Below are 18,707 nucleotides of genomic sequence, written 5' to 3' on the forward strand. Positions count from 1 at the left end.
AACACTATGATGTTGACTCCTCCATTATTAACTGCTACACTGATATTTGATATGCATGATTATGATCCTTATTTTAGAGATTTCAATTAATTAAGTGATAAATAATAAAATAAACAATTGTTATATGTTCTTGTAAGCGTATTGCAGATGTGATTTTTCTATTACGTCCAGTCGGTCTTAGAAACTAAATAAAATGTTTTTAAATGTTGGGCATAGGCATTTCCCTTCATTTATTTTCAAAGCCTCTTCAGCGGCGTGTAATAAATGAACGGAATTAGAACACACAACAAGGTGGTGGAAACATTACTTTGAAACAACTTCTACCTCTAAATTTTTCGCATAATTTTTTTTACTTTGAAAACAACTTTAGGCGTCCATGTGTTCCTGTTTTAAGTATTATTGCTTCCTCTTACGGTTTTTTACAGTATTTTGTTGTATATTTGCTGTACTGAGCTTTTTTCTTGACTTTGCGGTTCACCGCAATAGTTATGGAAGCATTGTTATAAAATCTGCCTCTTTGCAATTTCTGTAATATTTTCTCATTTTTATTGAAAATGAAATAAATAATGTGACATTTCTATTGCTGTCCAGTTTGCTAAAAACGATTTTGTTAGCCACCGAATCATGATATCTGCCACACAAATTCAAAATATTTTATACTGTATGCAACCCAGATTTTAATGTCACGTATCAGTAAAAAGATTTAGTAATACGATTATCACATTTTACTGAAAATATTTGTACTGTTTTCAGATCTGTACGAGATGAGTCCGTACGCTACATTTCCTGTGTCATCGGATCCTCCTAGGACGATAAATGCACGGACAATGGACTACGCCATGCAGTTTAAAACATTTGGACATTTGGAAAATGACTGTGGCGTGCAACATGGATTTACTCGAACGGTCAACAAAAAATTTCAGCATATACATCCCGCTGGTAATATAGGATATTAATTTTTTGCACTTAATTACAACACAAAAATTAGATGTATGATATTTATCTCTACTTGTGTGCGTAAATACTAATTTCTATATGAAGATGGTATTTGTTCTTTCGGACATGTCCGAAAGAACTGTGTTGTTGTTGTTGTCTTCAGTCCTGAGACTGGTTTGATGCAGCTCTCCATGCTACTCTGTCCTGTGCAAGCTTCTTCATCTCCCAGTACCTACTGCAACCTACATCCTTCTGAATCTGCTTAGTGTATTCATCTCTTGGTCTCCCTCTACGATTTTTACCCTCCACGCTGCCCTCCAATGCAAAATTTGTGATCGCTTGATGCCTCAGGACATGTCCTACCAACCGATCCCTTTTTCTAGTCAAGTTGTGCCACAAACTCCTCTTCTACCCATCTAATCTTCAGCAATCTTCAATAGCACCACATTTAGAAAGCTTCTATTCTCTTCTTGTCCAAACTAGTTATCGTCCATGTTTCACTTCCATACATGGCTAAACTACACACAAATACTTTCAGAAGTGACTTCCTGACGCTTAAATCGATATTAACTAATTTATCTTCTTCAGAAACGCTTTCCTTGCCATTGCCAGTCTACAATTTATATCCTCTCTACTTTGACCATCATCAGTTATTTTTCTCCCCAAATAGAAAAACTCCCTTACCCTTTTAAGTGTCTCATTTCCTAATTTAATTCCCTCAGCATCACCCGACTTAATTCGACTACATTCCATTATTCTCGTTTTGCTTTTCTTGATGTTCGTCTTATATCCTCCTTTCAAGACACTATCCATTCCGTTCAACTGCTCTTCCAGGTCCTTTGCTGTCTCTGACAGAATTACAATGTCATCGGCAAACCTCAAAGTTTTTATTTCTTCTCCATGGATTTTAAGACCTACTCCGAACTTTTCTTTTGTTTCCTTTAATGCTTGCTCAATATACAGATTGAATAACATTGGGGAGAGGCTACAACCCTGTCTCACTCCTCTCCCAACCACTGCTTCCCTTTCATGCCCCTCGACTCTTATGACTGCCATCTGGTTTCTGTACAAATTGTAAATAGCCTTTCGCTCCCTGTATTTTACCCCTGCCACCTTCAGAATTTGAAAGAGAGTATTCCAGTTAACATTGTCAAAAACTTTCTCTAAGTCTACAAATGCTAGAAACGTAGGTTTGCCTTTCCTTAATCTTTTTTGTAAGATAAGTCGTAGGGTCAGTATTGCCTCACGTGTTCCAATATTTCTACGGAATCCCAACTGATCTTCTCCGAGGTCAGCTTCTACCAGTTTTTCCATTCGTCTGTAAAGAATTCGCGTTAGTATTTTGCAGCTGTGACTTATTAAACTGATAGTTCGGTAATTTTCACATCTGTCAGCGCCTGCTTTCTTTGGGATTTGAATTCTTATATTCTTCTTGAAGTCTCAGGGTATTTCGCCTGTCTCATACATCTTGCTCACCAGCTGGTAGAGTTTTGTCAGGACTGGCTCTCCCAAGGCTGTCAGTAGTCCTAATGTAATGTTGTCTACCCGCAAGGCCTTGTTTCGACTTAGGTCTTTCAGTGCTCTGTCAAACTCATCACGCAGTATCGCATCTCCCATTTCGTCTTCATCTACATCCTCTTTCATTTCCATAATATTGTCCTCAAGTACATCGCCCTTGTATAAACTCTCTATATACTCCTTCCACCTTTCTGCCTTCCCTTTATTGCTTAGAACTGGGTTGCCATCTGAGTTCTTGATACTCATACAAGTGGTTCTCTTCTCTCCAAAGGTCTCTTTAATTTTCCTGTAGGCAGTATCTATCTTACCCCTAGTGAGATAAGCTTCTACATCCTTACATTTGTCCTCTAGCCATCCCTGCTTAGCCATTTTGCACTTCCTATCGATCTCATTTTTGTGGCGTTTGTATTCCTTTTTGCCTGCTTCATTTACTGCATTTTTATATATTCTCCTTTCATCAATTAATGTCAATATTTCTTCTGTTACCCAACGATTTCTACTAGCCCTCGTCTTTTTACCTACTTGATCCTCCGCTGCCTTCACTACTTCATCCCTCAGAGCTACCCATTCTTCATCTACTGTGTTTCTTTCCCCCATTCCTGTCAATTGTTCCCTTATGCTCTCCTTGAAACTCTGTACAACCTCTGGTTCTTTCAGCTTATCCAGATCCCATGTCCTTAAATTCCCACCTTTTTGCAGTTTCTTCAGTTTTAATCTACAGTTCATAATCAATAGATTGTGGTCAGTGTCCACATCTGCCCCTGGAAATGTCCTACAATTTAAAACCTGAATCCTAAATCTCTGTCTTACCATTATATAATCTATCTGATACCTTTTAGTATCTCCAGGGATCTTCCATGTAGACAACCTTCTTTCATGATTCTTAAACCAAGTGTTAGCTATGATTAAGTTGTGCTCTGTGCAAAATTCTACCAGGCGGTTTCCTCTTTCATTTCTCTCCTCCAATCCATATTCACCCACTACGTTTCCTTCTCTCCCTTTTTCTACTACCGAATTCCAGTCACCCATGACTATTAAATTTTCGTCTCCCTTCACTACCTGAATCATTTTTATTTATTTATTTATTTATTTATTTATTTAACCTGGCAAGATTAGGGCCATCAGTCCCTCTCTTACATCTAACCAGGCATTCTACTTATTTTACAGTCATATGTTTTAGTAGGCATGTTAAACTACATCTAATACAAAAAGTGAGATAAACAATTAGAAAGGTACACCTCGAAGAATACATTATTGAAGAGAAAGATTTTAGATAGGAGTGCTGGCAGCAGGGAGTATGAGGGAGACTCATGGTGAAGGGAGGAGAAGAATAGAGAGACATGATGAAACATAATTAAGGAAAATATAAAGGAAAAGGAGACTGCGTGGCTAATAGAGATAGATGAAGAGGAAGGCATCTCAGGAGTAAGATAGGAGACGCTAGGTTTGCTATTTGACAGATGAGAGGATTGGCCTTGCACATAAACTTTGTGGAGAATTTTATGCGGATGATAGTAGGAAATGCTTCAACTTCTTCTTAAAAGCAACAGGAGATTGAATTTTCCTCAAGTTAAGGGGCAGTTTGTTCCAGAGGCGGACAGCGGCAACTGAGAAGGAGTTTGCAGAAGTTTTTGTTTTGTGAGTGGGCACAGTTAGGATACCAGATAAGAGTGACCTCGTGTTTCGATTATGATGGCATGACAGGTTTTTAATCTCTGAGGCTAGGTACTGGGGTGCTTGCGCGATGAGGAGTGGGTGAAGTAGACATAGAGTGTGGTAGTCACGCAGTTTGTCCGCCTGCAGCCACCCTAGCTCTGAGTATGAAGCAATAACATGATCATATCGGCGAATGTTGCAGGTGTAACGCACACAGGCATTCATGGTTAGCTCTAGCCGTCTTTTGTTTTCACTACTCATGCCTTGTTGAATCACATCACAATAGTGGAGGTTCGGTAGAACGAGTGCTTGCACGAGCTGGCGTTTCAAGTCCTGTGGGAATATGTTCCGAAACTTTTTGAGAGCATAGAGACAAGCAGACGTCTTTCGGCACACTGCGACTGTATTCTCCGCCCAGTTGAGATGCTCGTCCAAAGTTACACCCAAGTTCTTGACTGTTTTCTGATATTGTATTGGAGTACCTTCGAGCAGAATAGGAGGTAGCCGTTCGCGGAAATCTGAACTTATTAATTTCTGATGGGCTATTAAGATTACTTGCGTCTTTTTTGCATTTAATTTAAGCCCCAGGTTTTTCGCCCAAGTCACTACTGAAGACAGATCATCATTCATCAGAGCGATTGCAGTGTTTACATCTTCAGGTTTGACGCTTAGGTAGAGCTGGAGGTCGTCGGCATAGAAATGATGTTTACAGGAGGACAAAACCGAGGAAATATCGTTGACATATAAAGAAAACAAAAGTGGTCGTAAGACTGATCCTTGTGGCACTCCCGAAGAAACATGTTTCCAGGAAGATTTTTCATTTGCGAAGACAACACATTGCTGTCTGTCTTTTAAGTAGCTTTCAAACCATCTCATTGCACTATCAGAGAAATTAAGCTGTTGCATTTTTCTGAGTAATATGTCAAAGTTGAAAGTGTCAAAAGCTTTGCTGAAGTCCAGTAGCGTTAATATTGTTGCCTTTCGATTGTCGATGGCATATTTCAGGTCATCAGTTACTTTAATTAGAGCAGTGTTTGTGCTGTGATGTTTACGGAAACCGGATTGAAATTTGTCATATAGACTGAATTCATGCAAGTGTTCAGTGATTTGGTCATAAACAATATATTCAAGTGCTTTGGAAACAGCAGGCAGTATGCTAATTGGTCGGTAATCACTAGGCAGTTGCGGGTTTTCGATCTTAGGGATGGGTCGAATTATGCTTATTTTCCATGCAGTGGGGTATATTCCATTCACGAGGGAAAAATTAAATATGTCAGTTAAGACAGGTACTAAGATATCAGCAACATTCTTAATCATGGTTATACCGATACTGTCGTTGCCTATTGCATCAGAAGAGATTCTCATTATTGCTTTTCTTGCCGTATTTGTTGTTACATGTTTTAGATGGAAGGTATCGTTGTTAGTTATCCTGTTTGGGGATTCTTGTGGACGGTAATTATCAGCCGTGCTGGTATTCAGAGGTGCAGAGAAGAATTCATTTAATTCGTTAGCTGACACATGAAAAGTAGTTTCCGATTTTGCCTTTCCGACCCCCAAGCTACGGAGATTCTTCCATAGAGTCGTGGGTGTCAGATCGCTGCATACAAGGGAGCGAGCGTGCCTGATTTTCGCATTGCGAATGCATTGTTTCACTCTGTTCCGTAGCTTTCTATATTCTTCGAAACGCTCGGGTTTCGGGTCTGCCTTGAAACGCCTGTGGGCAGCATCCCTATTAGTCATCATTTGACGTAATTCAGCTGTCAGCCATGGAGCAGGAGATTTTCTTACACGGACTGTGCGCACAGGTGCATGTTTGTCATAGAGGGCAGTGAGTTTATCACCAAGTTCATTAATTTTGCCGTCGATTGTAGGTTCTCTGATTATTTGATGCCATGAGATTTCTGAGCAATCGGCTGTTAGAGCGTCAAGGTCAATACGTTTCATGTTCCTACAAGTTATGTAACGCGATTTGATCCTTGGGGGCTGCACAGAGTGGGCCAGGAATATTACATCACGTGCTGAGAGGCCAGGGGCCAATGATTGACCAACATCTCTTACTCTGTCAGTCTGTTTCGTTGCGATCACGTCTATAAGAGTATGACTGTTCGCCGTATGGTGTGTAGGTTGTAATGGAAGAATGTTCATGCTATTGCAACTAAACAATCTTCTTAGGTTTATTGCGGAGGGAGTGTCTCTTAGCAGGTCTATGTTCAAGTCACCCATTACGATGACATGTTCGTATTGACACTGAAGTGAATGTAATTCCGAAGAAACTCATTGAGCTTATTTTTGGCGGCTTGTACACGACGCCAGTCAAGAATTTCCGACTTTGTATATTTATTTCAATGAACATGAATTCAGCCTCTTTTTCTTCAGCAGGATTTGACGTACATAAGACTTTCGCTTTGAGATCTGTTCGTATATATGCGCCGACCCCGCCACCTCGCTTTTTTGATCTGTCTGCCCTAAGAAATGTGTACCCTGGGAGATGAATAGATGCAGAGGATATGTGTGGTTTCAACCACGTTTCGGATAAGAGGATTACGTGGTAGTTTAGTTGGTGGAAGAGGAGGCTAAGTTCTTCGTAATGCGCAGGTAAAGACTGAATGTTGCGGTGAGCTGCTAAAAGCTCGGACGCGTTCCGCTGAGCAGCCTGGAGTAGGGTGGCAGACTGGTTTGTCCCTTTGTTAGGCGCTACCTGCCGCGAGGGGCACTGGCCGGTGTTTCCGCCAAGTGACATATTACAGGGGTGTCCGAGATTTTGCGCGCCCTGTTTGTGACTCAGCGAGAGCCGAAAGAAAGGCGACTGCAAGAGATTTCCTGAGGTTGCGGGAGTATAGAAAATGGATTAGTGGTATTCGGTGCAGGGAGAATATGACCAAAATGGTGACAGCTGTGTGTCACTGAGTATCCTATGTCGTAAGAGGAAAAATGTAATTAGAGTATTTGAAACAGCTTAGGGTGGAAATAAGGGAAAGGGGAGTGATTTAAGAGGCCGATGCTGCCAGCATAGAGAAGTAAGCTTAATATTTAATAGAGTATCGTAGGAAGCTAGAATTAAATTGAAATTTACTAGAGTGATACTGGTAGTGATTATCGTAGGAAGCTACAATTAGATTTAAATTTGCTAAAGTGATACTGATAGTGATTTTTGTTATGAACAATTTAAACCGAAGAGATGGTTGACTAATGAACTAAAGGAGAGACTAATAATTGCAATAGAACTATTACAGAATGGAAGAGAATAAACTGAGAAAATGAAAAAAAGTATTAGCAGTAACTAAAACTAAGCAATGGCTACAGCTAAAGACACAAAAAAAGTAAAAAGTTAATACAGTTACAAAAACAATTAGTTGAAGGTACAAATAATTAAAAAGTTAATACAATTACAAGACTATATCTGAGTATAGGACTGTTAAAATTTGCAAATGGTGTTAAGTTTGACTTTTGGCTCGAGTAGGTTCACTTAATACTATTTAGTTCTGTCATGTTTGTGACTGTCTTCTTTCCAGCTGCAGTGTTAATGATTACTCTGCCATCCTGAGTCCACACATTCTGAAGACCGAAATGGGATATGGCATTGTTTAAAATCTTTAGCCGCTCGTGTGTCAGATCTTCCCTTATTGTAATCCCTGTCCTTGCTAACTTCTTCTTCTGGGTGAATATCTCAGCCCTTTTATCTCATCATACATTTCTTCGTTATCTGCAGAGCTAGTTGGCATATAAACTTGTACTACTGTAGTAGGCATGGGCTTCGTGTCTATCTTGGCCACTATAATACGTTCACTATGCTGTTTGTAGTAGCTTACCCGCACTCCTATTTTTTTATTCATTAATTAACCTACTCCTGCATTACCCCTATTTGATTTGGTATTTATAACCCTGTATTCACCTGACCAAAAGTCTTGTTCCTCCTGCCACCGAACTTCACTAATTCCCACTATATCTAATTTTAACCTATCCATTTCCCTTTTTAAATTTTCTAATCTACCCGCCCGATTAGGGATCTGACATTCCACGCTCCGATCCGTAGAACGCCAGTTTCCTTCTCCTGATAACGACATCCTCCTGAGTAGTCCCCGCCCGGAGATCCGAATGGGGAACTATTTTACCTTTGGAATATTTTACCCAAGAGGGCGCCATCATCATTTAATCATACAGTAAAGGTGCATGTCCTCGGGAAAAATTACGGCTGTAGTTTCCCCTTGCTTTCAGCCGTTCGCAGTACCAGCACAGCAAGGCCGTTTTGGTTAATGTTGCAAGGCCAGATCAGTCAATCATCCAGACTGTTGCCCCTGCAATTATGACTGTTGCCCCTGCAACTACTGAAAAGGCTGCTGCCCCTCTTCAGAAACCACACGTTTGTCTGGCCTCTCAACAGATACCCCTCCGTTGTGGTTGCACCTACGGTACGGCCATCTGTATCGCTGAGGCACGCAAGCCTCCCTACCAACGGCAAGGTCCATGGTTCATGGGGGGGGGGGGGGGGGGGGGGGGGAAGAACTGTAACATCTTCATATAGCTAAGGCTAACCAGCCATTGACTTTCTTCTTTCACATTCATTCATTGACATTCACTATGAATGTAGTGTGCGGACATTAAGTTGGGAATGTGGGCCTCACGGGGAAAATGCAAGGGATAAATTCCTGCAGTCTCACAATCCTCTGTGCCCTCAGTGGCTTAGATGGATAGAGTGTCTGCCATGCCAGCAGGAGATTCTGGGTTCGAGATCCGGTCAGGGCACACATTTTCAACTGTCCCTGTAGATGTATATGAACGCCTGTCGACAGCTTATGGTCTTGATTTAATTATCATTTCATTAATTTCTATGGTTTACGTTTTTTTCATGTTCGTGAAACGTAGTTCATTCACATTTCAATGTTGCTACAGCATTTATTTCTTTAGACGTGACGGTTTTACTTGCAACTCATCCGTAATTTTTCTAGAGTATCAACAGTTCATTTTTATGTGGTGTTTAATACAGTAATAAACCATACCTGATGTAAAAAAGCGTCTATACATTTCACACTATATAGCTCTACCACCTATTTTCCTTTTAGTTTCTTTCTCACAGACTGTTTGGTTATGGTTCTGTTCAGTTCCTAATGAATTTGTTTCTGAGCCTCATATGGTGATGGCGTTTATCTCATTCTTTCCAGTGATAAGCACGTGTCTTCCTTTTTTAACTCTACTGTTGCACGAACATTGGTGGCTACCCCAGCCTTTATTATTAAACTGTTTCACTAAACTGTCCTCCACCAATCGAGCTGACACCTATTTCAGGCAGTAGATTTAACATTCAGAAGGAGCAGGAGTTGTGCTCCACCATTTAATCATCTTATATTACAAGGTACATTAAGCCCAAATGTTCCTTCCTTCCTCAAACTAACATTCACATCATTAGGTGGCCCTTTCGTGCGCGCGTTGAAGAATTTCCATTTATTTTTAGTCTTTGTTAATTTTGCGTCATTGTTAGGCTATCTCCACATCCAAATATGTTTTACACAGTTGCAACCTGGTTCCTGACTCTTTGTCTAACCTTGATACAGTTGGTATCTTACTGTTTTACAGTCTTTAACATGCATACATTCTCCCTTTTAAATTTTTAAAGATATCTTCTTAACTTCGAAATAATAATACTACACAATCTGATACATAGAGATACTGATAACTTAAACCTTAATCATTTTTACGCTAGGAACTACCTATCTCTAGTGTTATTTGTGTATTGTGGTAACAGTCATATATTTTACAGTCTAAGAGTCGCTGCTACATTATAAAATTGTCTTTTGCGTTTTTAAGCCTAAGTAGTTTGCAGCAGCACAGTGTTCATGACAGATATCTGTTTCAGCATCCTGTAGAAGTACGTGGCTACTATAAATGATTAATTCATTTTGGAAGTTCTGTAGTTTCCAAAGTATTACGCGTATAAACATGATCCATGCATGAATGGAACCACAAACTCACTGAGTTTTCATTGTGTCCACCAGCTGCCGTTGAGTGTTCAGTGCCTTGAGAAAATGGCGACAAAGAAATGATTTTTTGTTTGTTGGAATATACGAGGTGTGTATCTGTTACAACAGTTCTACGTGCTTTCCGGAGGAATTGTGGAAAATAATTGCCATGTAAACAGAGCAAGGCGAGACACTGGAGCACCGTTGTTCGTCACTAACTAAACGACGAACTTCGACATCGTTGGAATGGGCGCAGTGGTGAAGAAGATGTGGCTCCGTTAACTTGGCTCCTGAGGTCGCCTAACCTAATGCCTTGTACCTTTTTCCTTTCGGGGTATATTAAAGACCGTACGTAGTTGCTCCTACTGCCAGGAACTCCGGAATAGGTCATTCATAGGATGTTGCAACGTAAGGTATGGAACAAACTTGGCTATCGCTTCTACGTGTGTCCTGTGACCAGAGGAACACTCACAAAAAATTTGTAGCGTGAAAAATGCAAACTTGATCAGTTTATAGTTCTAGTTAAGCGTCAATCGTATCTGTATATGTTATATTTCAGAGAATATGGAGCTTTGAAAACGAATGTTTCATTTATAGTAGCTCTGTACTTTACACGAATAAAATATTCACACTGACTCTCTAGTAGTCAAATAAGATACAGAAAAGAGTAATAATAACTTTGTAAGTAAGATGTAATACTCGACTAGAGATTTAAGTCTACAAATTATCTAGCAGCATATCCCCAGTTCCTTCTCTTGTATGTGACGCAGAAAAAAAAAGAAAAACAGTTAAGGTCAGAGCAGGAAAGGGGACACTGAATCGCGCGCAATCGTTGTGGAACAAAGGGCAGAAAACGGTAGCCAATCGTTGAAAAGTGTAGGAGCGTGAGTGTCGAACGTAATGTGCCAAAACAGAACCCGTTATGCCAACAGGTATGATTACTTCTTATATTACCTCAAAACAATTGTTTACAATGGTCAAAGTAGGAAAACTTTAAATTCTTCCCCATGGCTGCCTAAGTCAGATCTGATTTTTTCTGATGTCAACTGAGTAAAGCTTGACTTTTAAATCACAAAGTCATTCATTTGTTACAGGAATATGCTGCACTGTAGAAACAGCACGTCTACATGCAGTGCTGTAAGGTGCAATGTTTCTTATAATGAAGTCTAAAGAGCAGGTGTAGTAATTTTTGCAAAAAACAATATGAATTTTTATTCTAACAGGTAGATTATCAACTGTAAAATAAGTAACTTTCAAGAAATAAATTTTAAACACTCATTTTTTCTCAAGTACCATTATGTGGTAATTGTGGTGCCGCATCATTTTTACATAGGTTACGACACCAGTTTCTGCTGTAGTAATAAACACTGTCGATCATATGTGAAAAATACTAAAACTTGAACTTAACAGACTTCTTTTTCAGCGGGAAGACACAACGAAATTTGAGTTAACACAAAAGGATTGTTTTGATTAACTTCCTGCAACTTCGGAATTTGAGAGTCGAAGATTCAGTTTTGCGCACCGTCTTGGCCTTTCCCAAATTGCACCATTTGCCTAATATCTCTGGTGGCAACTCTCAATATATCGATCGTTACCTCACTTTCATATTCAGTGACCTTCCAAAAACCTGTCAGTGAAATTCGGTACTCGTATCAGTTATCACTTGTCAACGACAGACTAAAGAAATTCATACTCATTTTATCATATTCAAACATATCAATATTCTTAAATGAGAAACACGTTTGCAGTTATCGGTGTAGTCTACATTTTGACATCAGAAATCATACACTAACATAGATGTTCTTAGTATCAAGTCTAAACAAGATCTGATCTTAAACATGAAATTTTTCCATTTCAGACATTATTAAAACACATTTCAACAACTAGTTTCATTCATTAATTTGATTGAAGTAGAAGGAATAACACGCGCCAATAGGACCTCTCTCGCCAGACGGCCTTCGCGGGGAGGGCAACAGCTGCCAGCTCACGATCATTAGCGCCAACCTCGAAGAATACAAACACAACACTGAGCATACAACTCTGACATATTTAGTTACAACCACAGTATATATCTCTAATGCGATTCAGCATAGGTCATCATATCGGTATAACATTGACTCACCTGCCAACTGCGCGGCAGGACATGGTGTAACGTCTGGACCTTCTTGTCACATCTCATAATGCTTGAACTTTCTGCCTCCAGCATCACTACAAAGTTGGCAGTCTGCACGAAACGATTCGCTCATCGTCTCAAAAAGAACCTGGTGTGTTTCGAATGAGTTTCTTGGTCTCAAAACTCTTCCTAGCTGCTCTTCATTGTGAATTTTAAAAATTTTCCGGGCGAATTAACTGTTCAAACAAATTTCGGGCTTGCAGCCGGTCGTCGTTCAATACCTCGCACGATACTTTGGTGGCCAACCATTTATGGATGATTTTCAGGAAAGAGGGCTTGAATTAGCTACCCTGAAACCAACAGTTTTTTGGAGGTATATGGATGACATTTTCATAATGTGGCCTCATAGAGAAAAGAAATTAATGGAGTTTCTACATCACCTTAGCTCCATCGATAGCAACATCCTGTTCACCATGGAAATAGAGAAAGGTGGTTGTTTGCTTTCTTGGATGTCCTGGTTCGAAGGAAGAATGATGGTTCTCTAGGGCATTCAGTTTACCTGAAGCCCACTCATACTGATTTGTACCTGCAAACATCGAGTTGCCATCACCCGTCGCAAACCATGAGTGCGCTTAAAACACTTGTTCATAGAGCTCATACTGTCTCAGATCTAGATAGCTTACCTCAGGAACTCGCCCATGTAAAGACAGTATTCAGCGAAAATGGGTATTCCATCCGGCAAATTAACAGGGCACTAACAGTTAAAACTAAGAAGCAGGAAGTGAATAAAGAGGAGAACATGCCAGGAGAATCTTTAGCTTTTCTTCCTTTCGTTGGCAACACTTAGTTTAAAATAACAAGAATCCTCCGAAAATTTCAGGTAAAAGTGGTTTTCCGCCCACCATCGAAGATTGCGGGCCTTGTGGGATCAGTTAAGGACAATCTGTTACTACGAAAGGCAGGAATTTAGAAGGTACCGTGCCAAATGTGGTATGGCTTACATAGGTCAAACCACAGGCACGGTGAAAGAATGCTGCACTGAACATTAACGTTAACCCGCCTTTTGCAGCCTAGCAAGTCAGCTATTGCTGAACATTGTATTTCTACAGGACATTACATTCAATGGAGTATGAGAAAACAATGACTTTGTCCGCAGCAACATCTTTCTGCAACTCCATTATTAAAGTATACGTAGAAATACAACTGGCGGAAAATCTGTTGAACCCTGACAGCGGCTAACAGCTGGACCGTGCATGGAATCCCATCATCTCCACGATTTGTTCTAATCGAAGACGAAAGAGTGCGCCGACGGCCGCGCCAAACAGCAACCCAGAGGACGACTGAGTTCCGCTATTCCACCAGCCAGGGCGCTGCCGGCGGGCAATATGGTTCATTTATCAAGTTTTTGACGCGTGGGCAAAATAGTTACGGCGAGCTATATATTCCGGAATGGAGGACGTTTTCGCGTTTGATCATCGTCAGTGTGCCACATCAGTGTTGTGTTTAGTGCTAATTCTCCTGTGCGTCAAGAGGTGTGATTTTAATTGTGTACTGACTTGAGGTTCGCCGTCAATGTTTGTTATGTGCTATGCCATCCGTCGATACCTTTTATGCTCCAGTCATACTGTGCCTTGTGTTCTTTTGATTATCACATTGTGTGGCTTTTTGTGTGTGCTACTTTTAAACAGTTTTTTATCTCCATTTTACAGTCACCCCGTTTTTTGTCCTTGATGTTCCCCCTTTTTTATATATATGTTCACCATATTCTCTCCTTTGTTATTTTTAAGTGTTTTTTATTGTTTGTTCTATGTCTTTCGGCTGAAGAGCAGCGTATATGCTGTTGCCAGCCCGCCCCGATGAGGAATTGAAATACAATAAAGAAAAAAAAAAGTTTTCGCCCAGCACTACCTCCTTTCTGTTACCCAGTGTGGCTTTCGGCTGTCCTTCTCTTCTGATGACCTTCACCTTCACCTCACTCATCTCCTCTCCGAACAGCTTAATTCTCGACACTCCACTATCTTCCTCTCCCTTGACCTTCAACGAGCCTATGACCACACGCGGCATTCAGGTCTCCTCTTCAAGCTCCAAACCTTCGCCTTTCCTATTAACTACGTCTGTCTGAATGGCTCCTTTCTTTCCCAACGTCCTTCCTACGTCACCATATGTAACACAGATTCCTATACCTTTTTCCCCTCCACCAGTGTGCCCCAAGGTTCCGTCCTCTTCCCTCTTCTGTACATTTGTATACGGCGGACATGCCGTCGCCTTCACCCCCCATCCACCTTCTCCAGTACACCGATGACACCGCCTTCCTTGCCCTTGCCCCCACTCTGCGGCGCTCCCAACACCTTTTCCAACCCCATCTTGACCAGTTCACCACTTGGTGCAACCAGTGGTTACTTAAGGTCAATCCTTCCAACACCCAGGCGATCACTGTAGGCAAAACCACCCCTTCCTTCCACCTCCTCGATTTCTATATCACCATCTACGGCCATCCTATCGCCCTCACCTCCACCCTTAAGTACCTGCCGTCACCCTCGACCGTCGCCTCTCCTGGACCTCCCATCTCCAGACAATCCAAGCCAAGGCACTCTCCCGGCTCCGTCTCCTCAAGCTCCTTTCTGGCCGTACATGGGAGCTGGACCCCTCCACCATCCTCCATACCTCTAAATCCCTCATCCGCCCTATCCTCTGCTACGCCCATCCTGCCTGGATCTCCGCCCCTCCTACTTTTTACAAATCCCTTCAAATCCTTGAACACCATGCTCTCCGCCTCACCTATCGTATCCGTCCCCCACGCGGATCCTGTACGATCTTATTCCATTCCCCCACCTCCTCCTCTTCCTCGAACGGATATGGCTCCTATAAACCTCCCATAAACTAGATCCCCCTCACCCGCTTGTCACTTATATCCTCTCCCACCGCCGTCTGCTGCCGCACCTGTATTTCCATATCCCACCTGCTCTCCATCTCTCCACCCTCCTCACCCTCTACTAAGGTGGCTTCCGCCAGCTCCCCCTTCCTGATGATGCCCTCCTCCCCTCCATCTACCCCTCCTATCAACTTTGATCCTCCCCTTCCACTTCCTGTGTTTTTTCCTTAGGGCACCCTCCAGTCCCTTCTCTCCCTTTTCCCTCCATCCTCCGTTCCTCCCCCCTCCTCCCACCGGCTTCCCCTACCCCCTCCTCCCTTCATTCCTCCCCCCATCTCCCCTGCCATTGGCATCCCTGCTCTCCCCTCTCCCACCCCCACCTCCTTCCTCCCCTCTTGGCAGGTCCTCGGACTCGCACACACTCAGTGGACATTCGTGTGCCGGAGATCATTGCCATCAGTTTATCGTGTGTGTGCCATCGTGTTTGTGCTTTAGTGTTTCTCGCCGTCATGCTCCTTCATTCACCTGTACCGTCTAATTCATCAGTGTCCGTGTGCACTGCCAACAGTTTCTTTCAGTGTCTGTACATGTGAATGGCTACGTGTTCTTTTTTTATGTGTCTACTGTTTTTGCTCCACGATTTTGTTCTGTCTATTCTGTGTCTCCATTGTTTTTTCAATTGCTAAACTTATATGCTGCTGCCAGCTCAACTTATGTAAAGGTGTTTAAATGACAATAAAGAAAAAAAAACTTTATCGCCCATTCGAGGGTTGGATTCCCTCACTTCCTGCTCGAGGACTCACACTGCCTGGGCTACACTCAGGGTGTTATCTTCGAAATGGAAACGCCCATCTGCACGCTGTGACTACTGCCAGCAGTCCGGTCCTCGCCGTCACCGCCGCCGCCGCCACCATGTCCCAACGCACCACCACTATTGTGTTCACCTCTCCCTCCACTGCTCCCCTTCCAGTGCTCCCACACCCTTTCCCAAATCGCCCCCGCTGCCCATTCCATCTTCCATCTTACCACCTATGCCACCTATTCCCACAACCAGGCCCACTTCATCTTCACCCCCCTCACCACCCTCGTCTAACTCTCCCCTCCCATAGTAAAACAACCCTACCATATCCTGCACCACAATATTCGCTCCCTGCCCACCCACAAATACCTCTTCCTCCACACCCTCCATCAGCACTGCATGGATGCCTTTGTCCTCAATGAAACCTTCCTTCAACCCCATATCTCCATCTCCACAGCTCCTTACACATTTCACCACACCGATAACCCGTACCCTCTGGTGCGTGGCGGAGTTGCTATAGGCCACCTCAAGCGCCTCCCTGTCCGGCCCCAAGCTCTCTTTAACAATCCTGCCAAGCATTTCACCCTCAGCCTCTTCTTCCCCACCCTTACTGACACCTGTGCCACCATTTATGTCCGCCCTCGCACCACCATCCCATACGATTTCCTGGCCCACATTGACCGCACCTTCTCCACCTACGTGGTTGCCGCTGAGCTCAGTATCCACAGCCGTGATCCTGCCGACCTCCAGCAGTGGCATCAGTTTATCACCACCCTCCAGGGAGACCTGGTTCCCCTCCCCAAGCACAACCGTCCTGAATCCAACACCACTCCCGATGTGGCCCTTGCCTCTCCCAACCTACTCAGGCGCATCACCTCAGATGTCCTTGACCGCATTGGCAGTGAGCATGTTACTGTTCTCATAACTCTCTAGTGGTCGCCATCCCCGCCCTGCTCCTCGCCCAGACGTCCCTCCTAAACTTGTCCCTTATTCCTCCCGTGCCAACTGGGATGCCTACTGGGACTCCATTCACACCCGGGTTGAGGGCCACGACCTTACCCTCCAATCTCCTGAAGAAATCTCTCTCACTGCTGCCTTCCTGCACCAGATCTTGTCTGACGCCGTCGCCACCCATCCCCACCAAAGCCATCCACCCTCTTCGCCCGCCCATGCCTCCACAGGCTGTCCTTCTCCTTCGAGAGTCCTGCCACCTCTACCACTCTTTTCTTCGCACTCGTGACCGGGCCACACTTAGCCGCCACCGGCAATTACAACGACACATCCGCAACCTGCTTACTGCAAAGAAACGCCTTGCCTGTCGTCAGACATATACACAACTCAACACCATGCTCCCAATAAACTCTTCCAAGTATTAGTCTAAGTTCCACTGCCTTACTGGGAACCGCCCCACCTCTCAGTACCCTCTCCTCCTTGATGACCGTCCATTTACTGACAACCTCAGTGAGACCAATCACTTTGCCTCTCACCTCTCTGATGTTTTTTTACATCCCAGATGATCCCCACTTTGTTTATTCCCTCTTCTCTGACATCATGGACCATACGAATACCTCTGTTCCTCCCCTTGCTCCTAACTTCCAGTACTTGGGCCACACACCACCATCTGAACCTAACACTCCCATCACTACACAGGAACCAGCCTCACACTCTGCACTAAATGCAACACTGCTCCTGGCCACGACCGCATTACCTACTGCCACCTCAAACACTGCCCTCTCTCCTTCCTTTCAGTCCTTGCCACCCTCTGCAATGTCATCGTTGCCATTGGCTTCTACCCCACTCTATGCGAAACCTCCCATATCCTGATGTTCTCCAAACCCAACAAGCCTCCATCTGATGCCTCTTGCTGTCGTCCTAACTGCCTCACACCATTGTTCAGCAAGCTCTTGGAATCCGTCCTTATCCTTTGATGACCTCCACCAAAACCACCTCCTTCCCGACACCCAACGTGGCTTTCGACCTTCCTTCTCTGCCAATGACCAACTCCTCTGCCTCACTCATCTCGTCTCCCTGCAGCTTAACTCCCGTCGCTCTGCCATGTTTGTCCTACTCGACCTCGAAAAGGCCTATGACCATGTCTGTCATCCCAGTCTCCTGTTTAAACTCCAAACCTATGCCTTTCCTGTCAACTACATCTGTCTGATGGCCTCCTTCCTCTCCCACCGCCCCTCCTGTGTTACCATCCATAATGTCAATTCCCACACCTCCTACCCCTCTGCAGGTGTGCCCCAGGGCTCTGTCGTCTCCCCTCTCCTCTACCTCCTGTACACTGCAGATATGCCCCAATCCCCCCCCCCCCTCGAGTACACGTCTTGCAATATGCCGATGACACCACATTCCTCGCCCTTGCTCCTACCCTCCATGGTCCAAATGCCTTCTCCAGAATCACCTTGACCTTTTTGCTGCATGGTGTAACCAGTGGCTCCTGAAAATCAATCCTTCCAACACCCAGGCAATTATCATAGGTTGTACCACTCGCTCCTTCCGGCTCCTGGATTGCTCCCTTGCTATCTGTGCGAGTCCTATCCGCCTCACCCCTACCTTCACCTACCTTGGCCTCACTATTGACCGTCACCTCACCTGGATCTCTCATCTCCAGCCCATCCCATTCAAAGCCCACAAACGGTTCCGACTCCTCAAACTCCCCTCTGGCTGGACATGGGGTTGCACCCCTCTACCATCCACACCTACAAATCCTTAATCCATCCCATCCTCTGTTATGCCAGTCCCACCTGTATATCTTCCCCCCCCCCCCAAATTCTTTAAGCCCCTGCAGATCCTTGAGCGTCATGCACTCCGCCTTGCCTTCCGTATATGCCTTCTGTCCCCCACACAGATCCT

The 18,707-nt window shown here is 43.6% G+C and overlaps 1 protein-coding gene across 1 annotated transcript in view; it reads left to right on the plus strand.

Moving 5' to 3' along the window:
- LOC126284517 (Down syndrome cell adhesion molecule-like protein Dscam2) overlaps positions 1-18,707 on the plus strand; it is a 698,452-nt gene that overhangs the window by 666,217 nt on the left and 13,528 nt on the right. The window contains exon 34 of the mRNA XM_049983513.1: positions 754-939. Coding sequence (XP_049839470.1) covers positions 754-939 — 186 coding nt within the window. The remainder of the gene's footprint in view (positions 1-753; positions 940-18,707) is intronic.

This window comes from Schistocerca gregaria, chromosome 1 (assembly GCF_023897955.1).
Source record: "Schistocerca gregaria isolate iqSchGreg1 chromosome 1, iqSchGreg1.2, whole genome shotgun sequence".
Classification (NCBI taxonomy): Eukaryota; Metazoa; Arthropoda; class Insecta; order Orthoptera; family Acrididae; genus Schistocerca; species Schistocerca gregaria.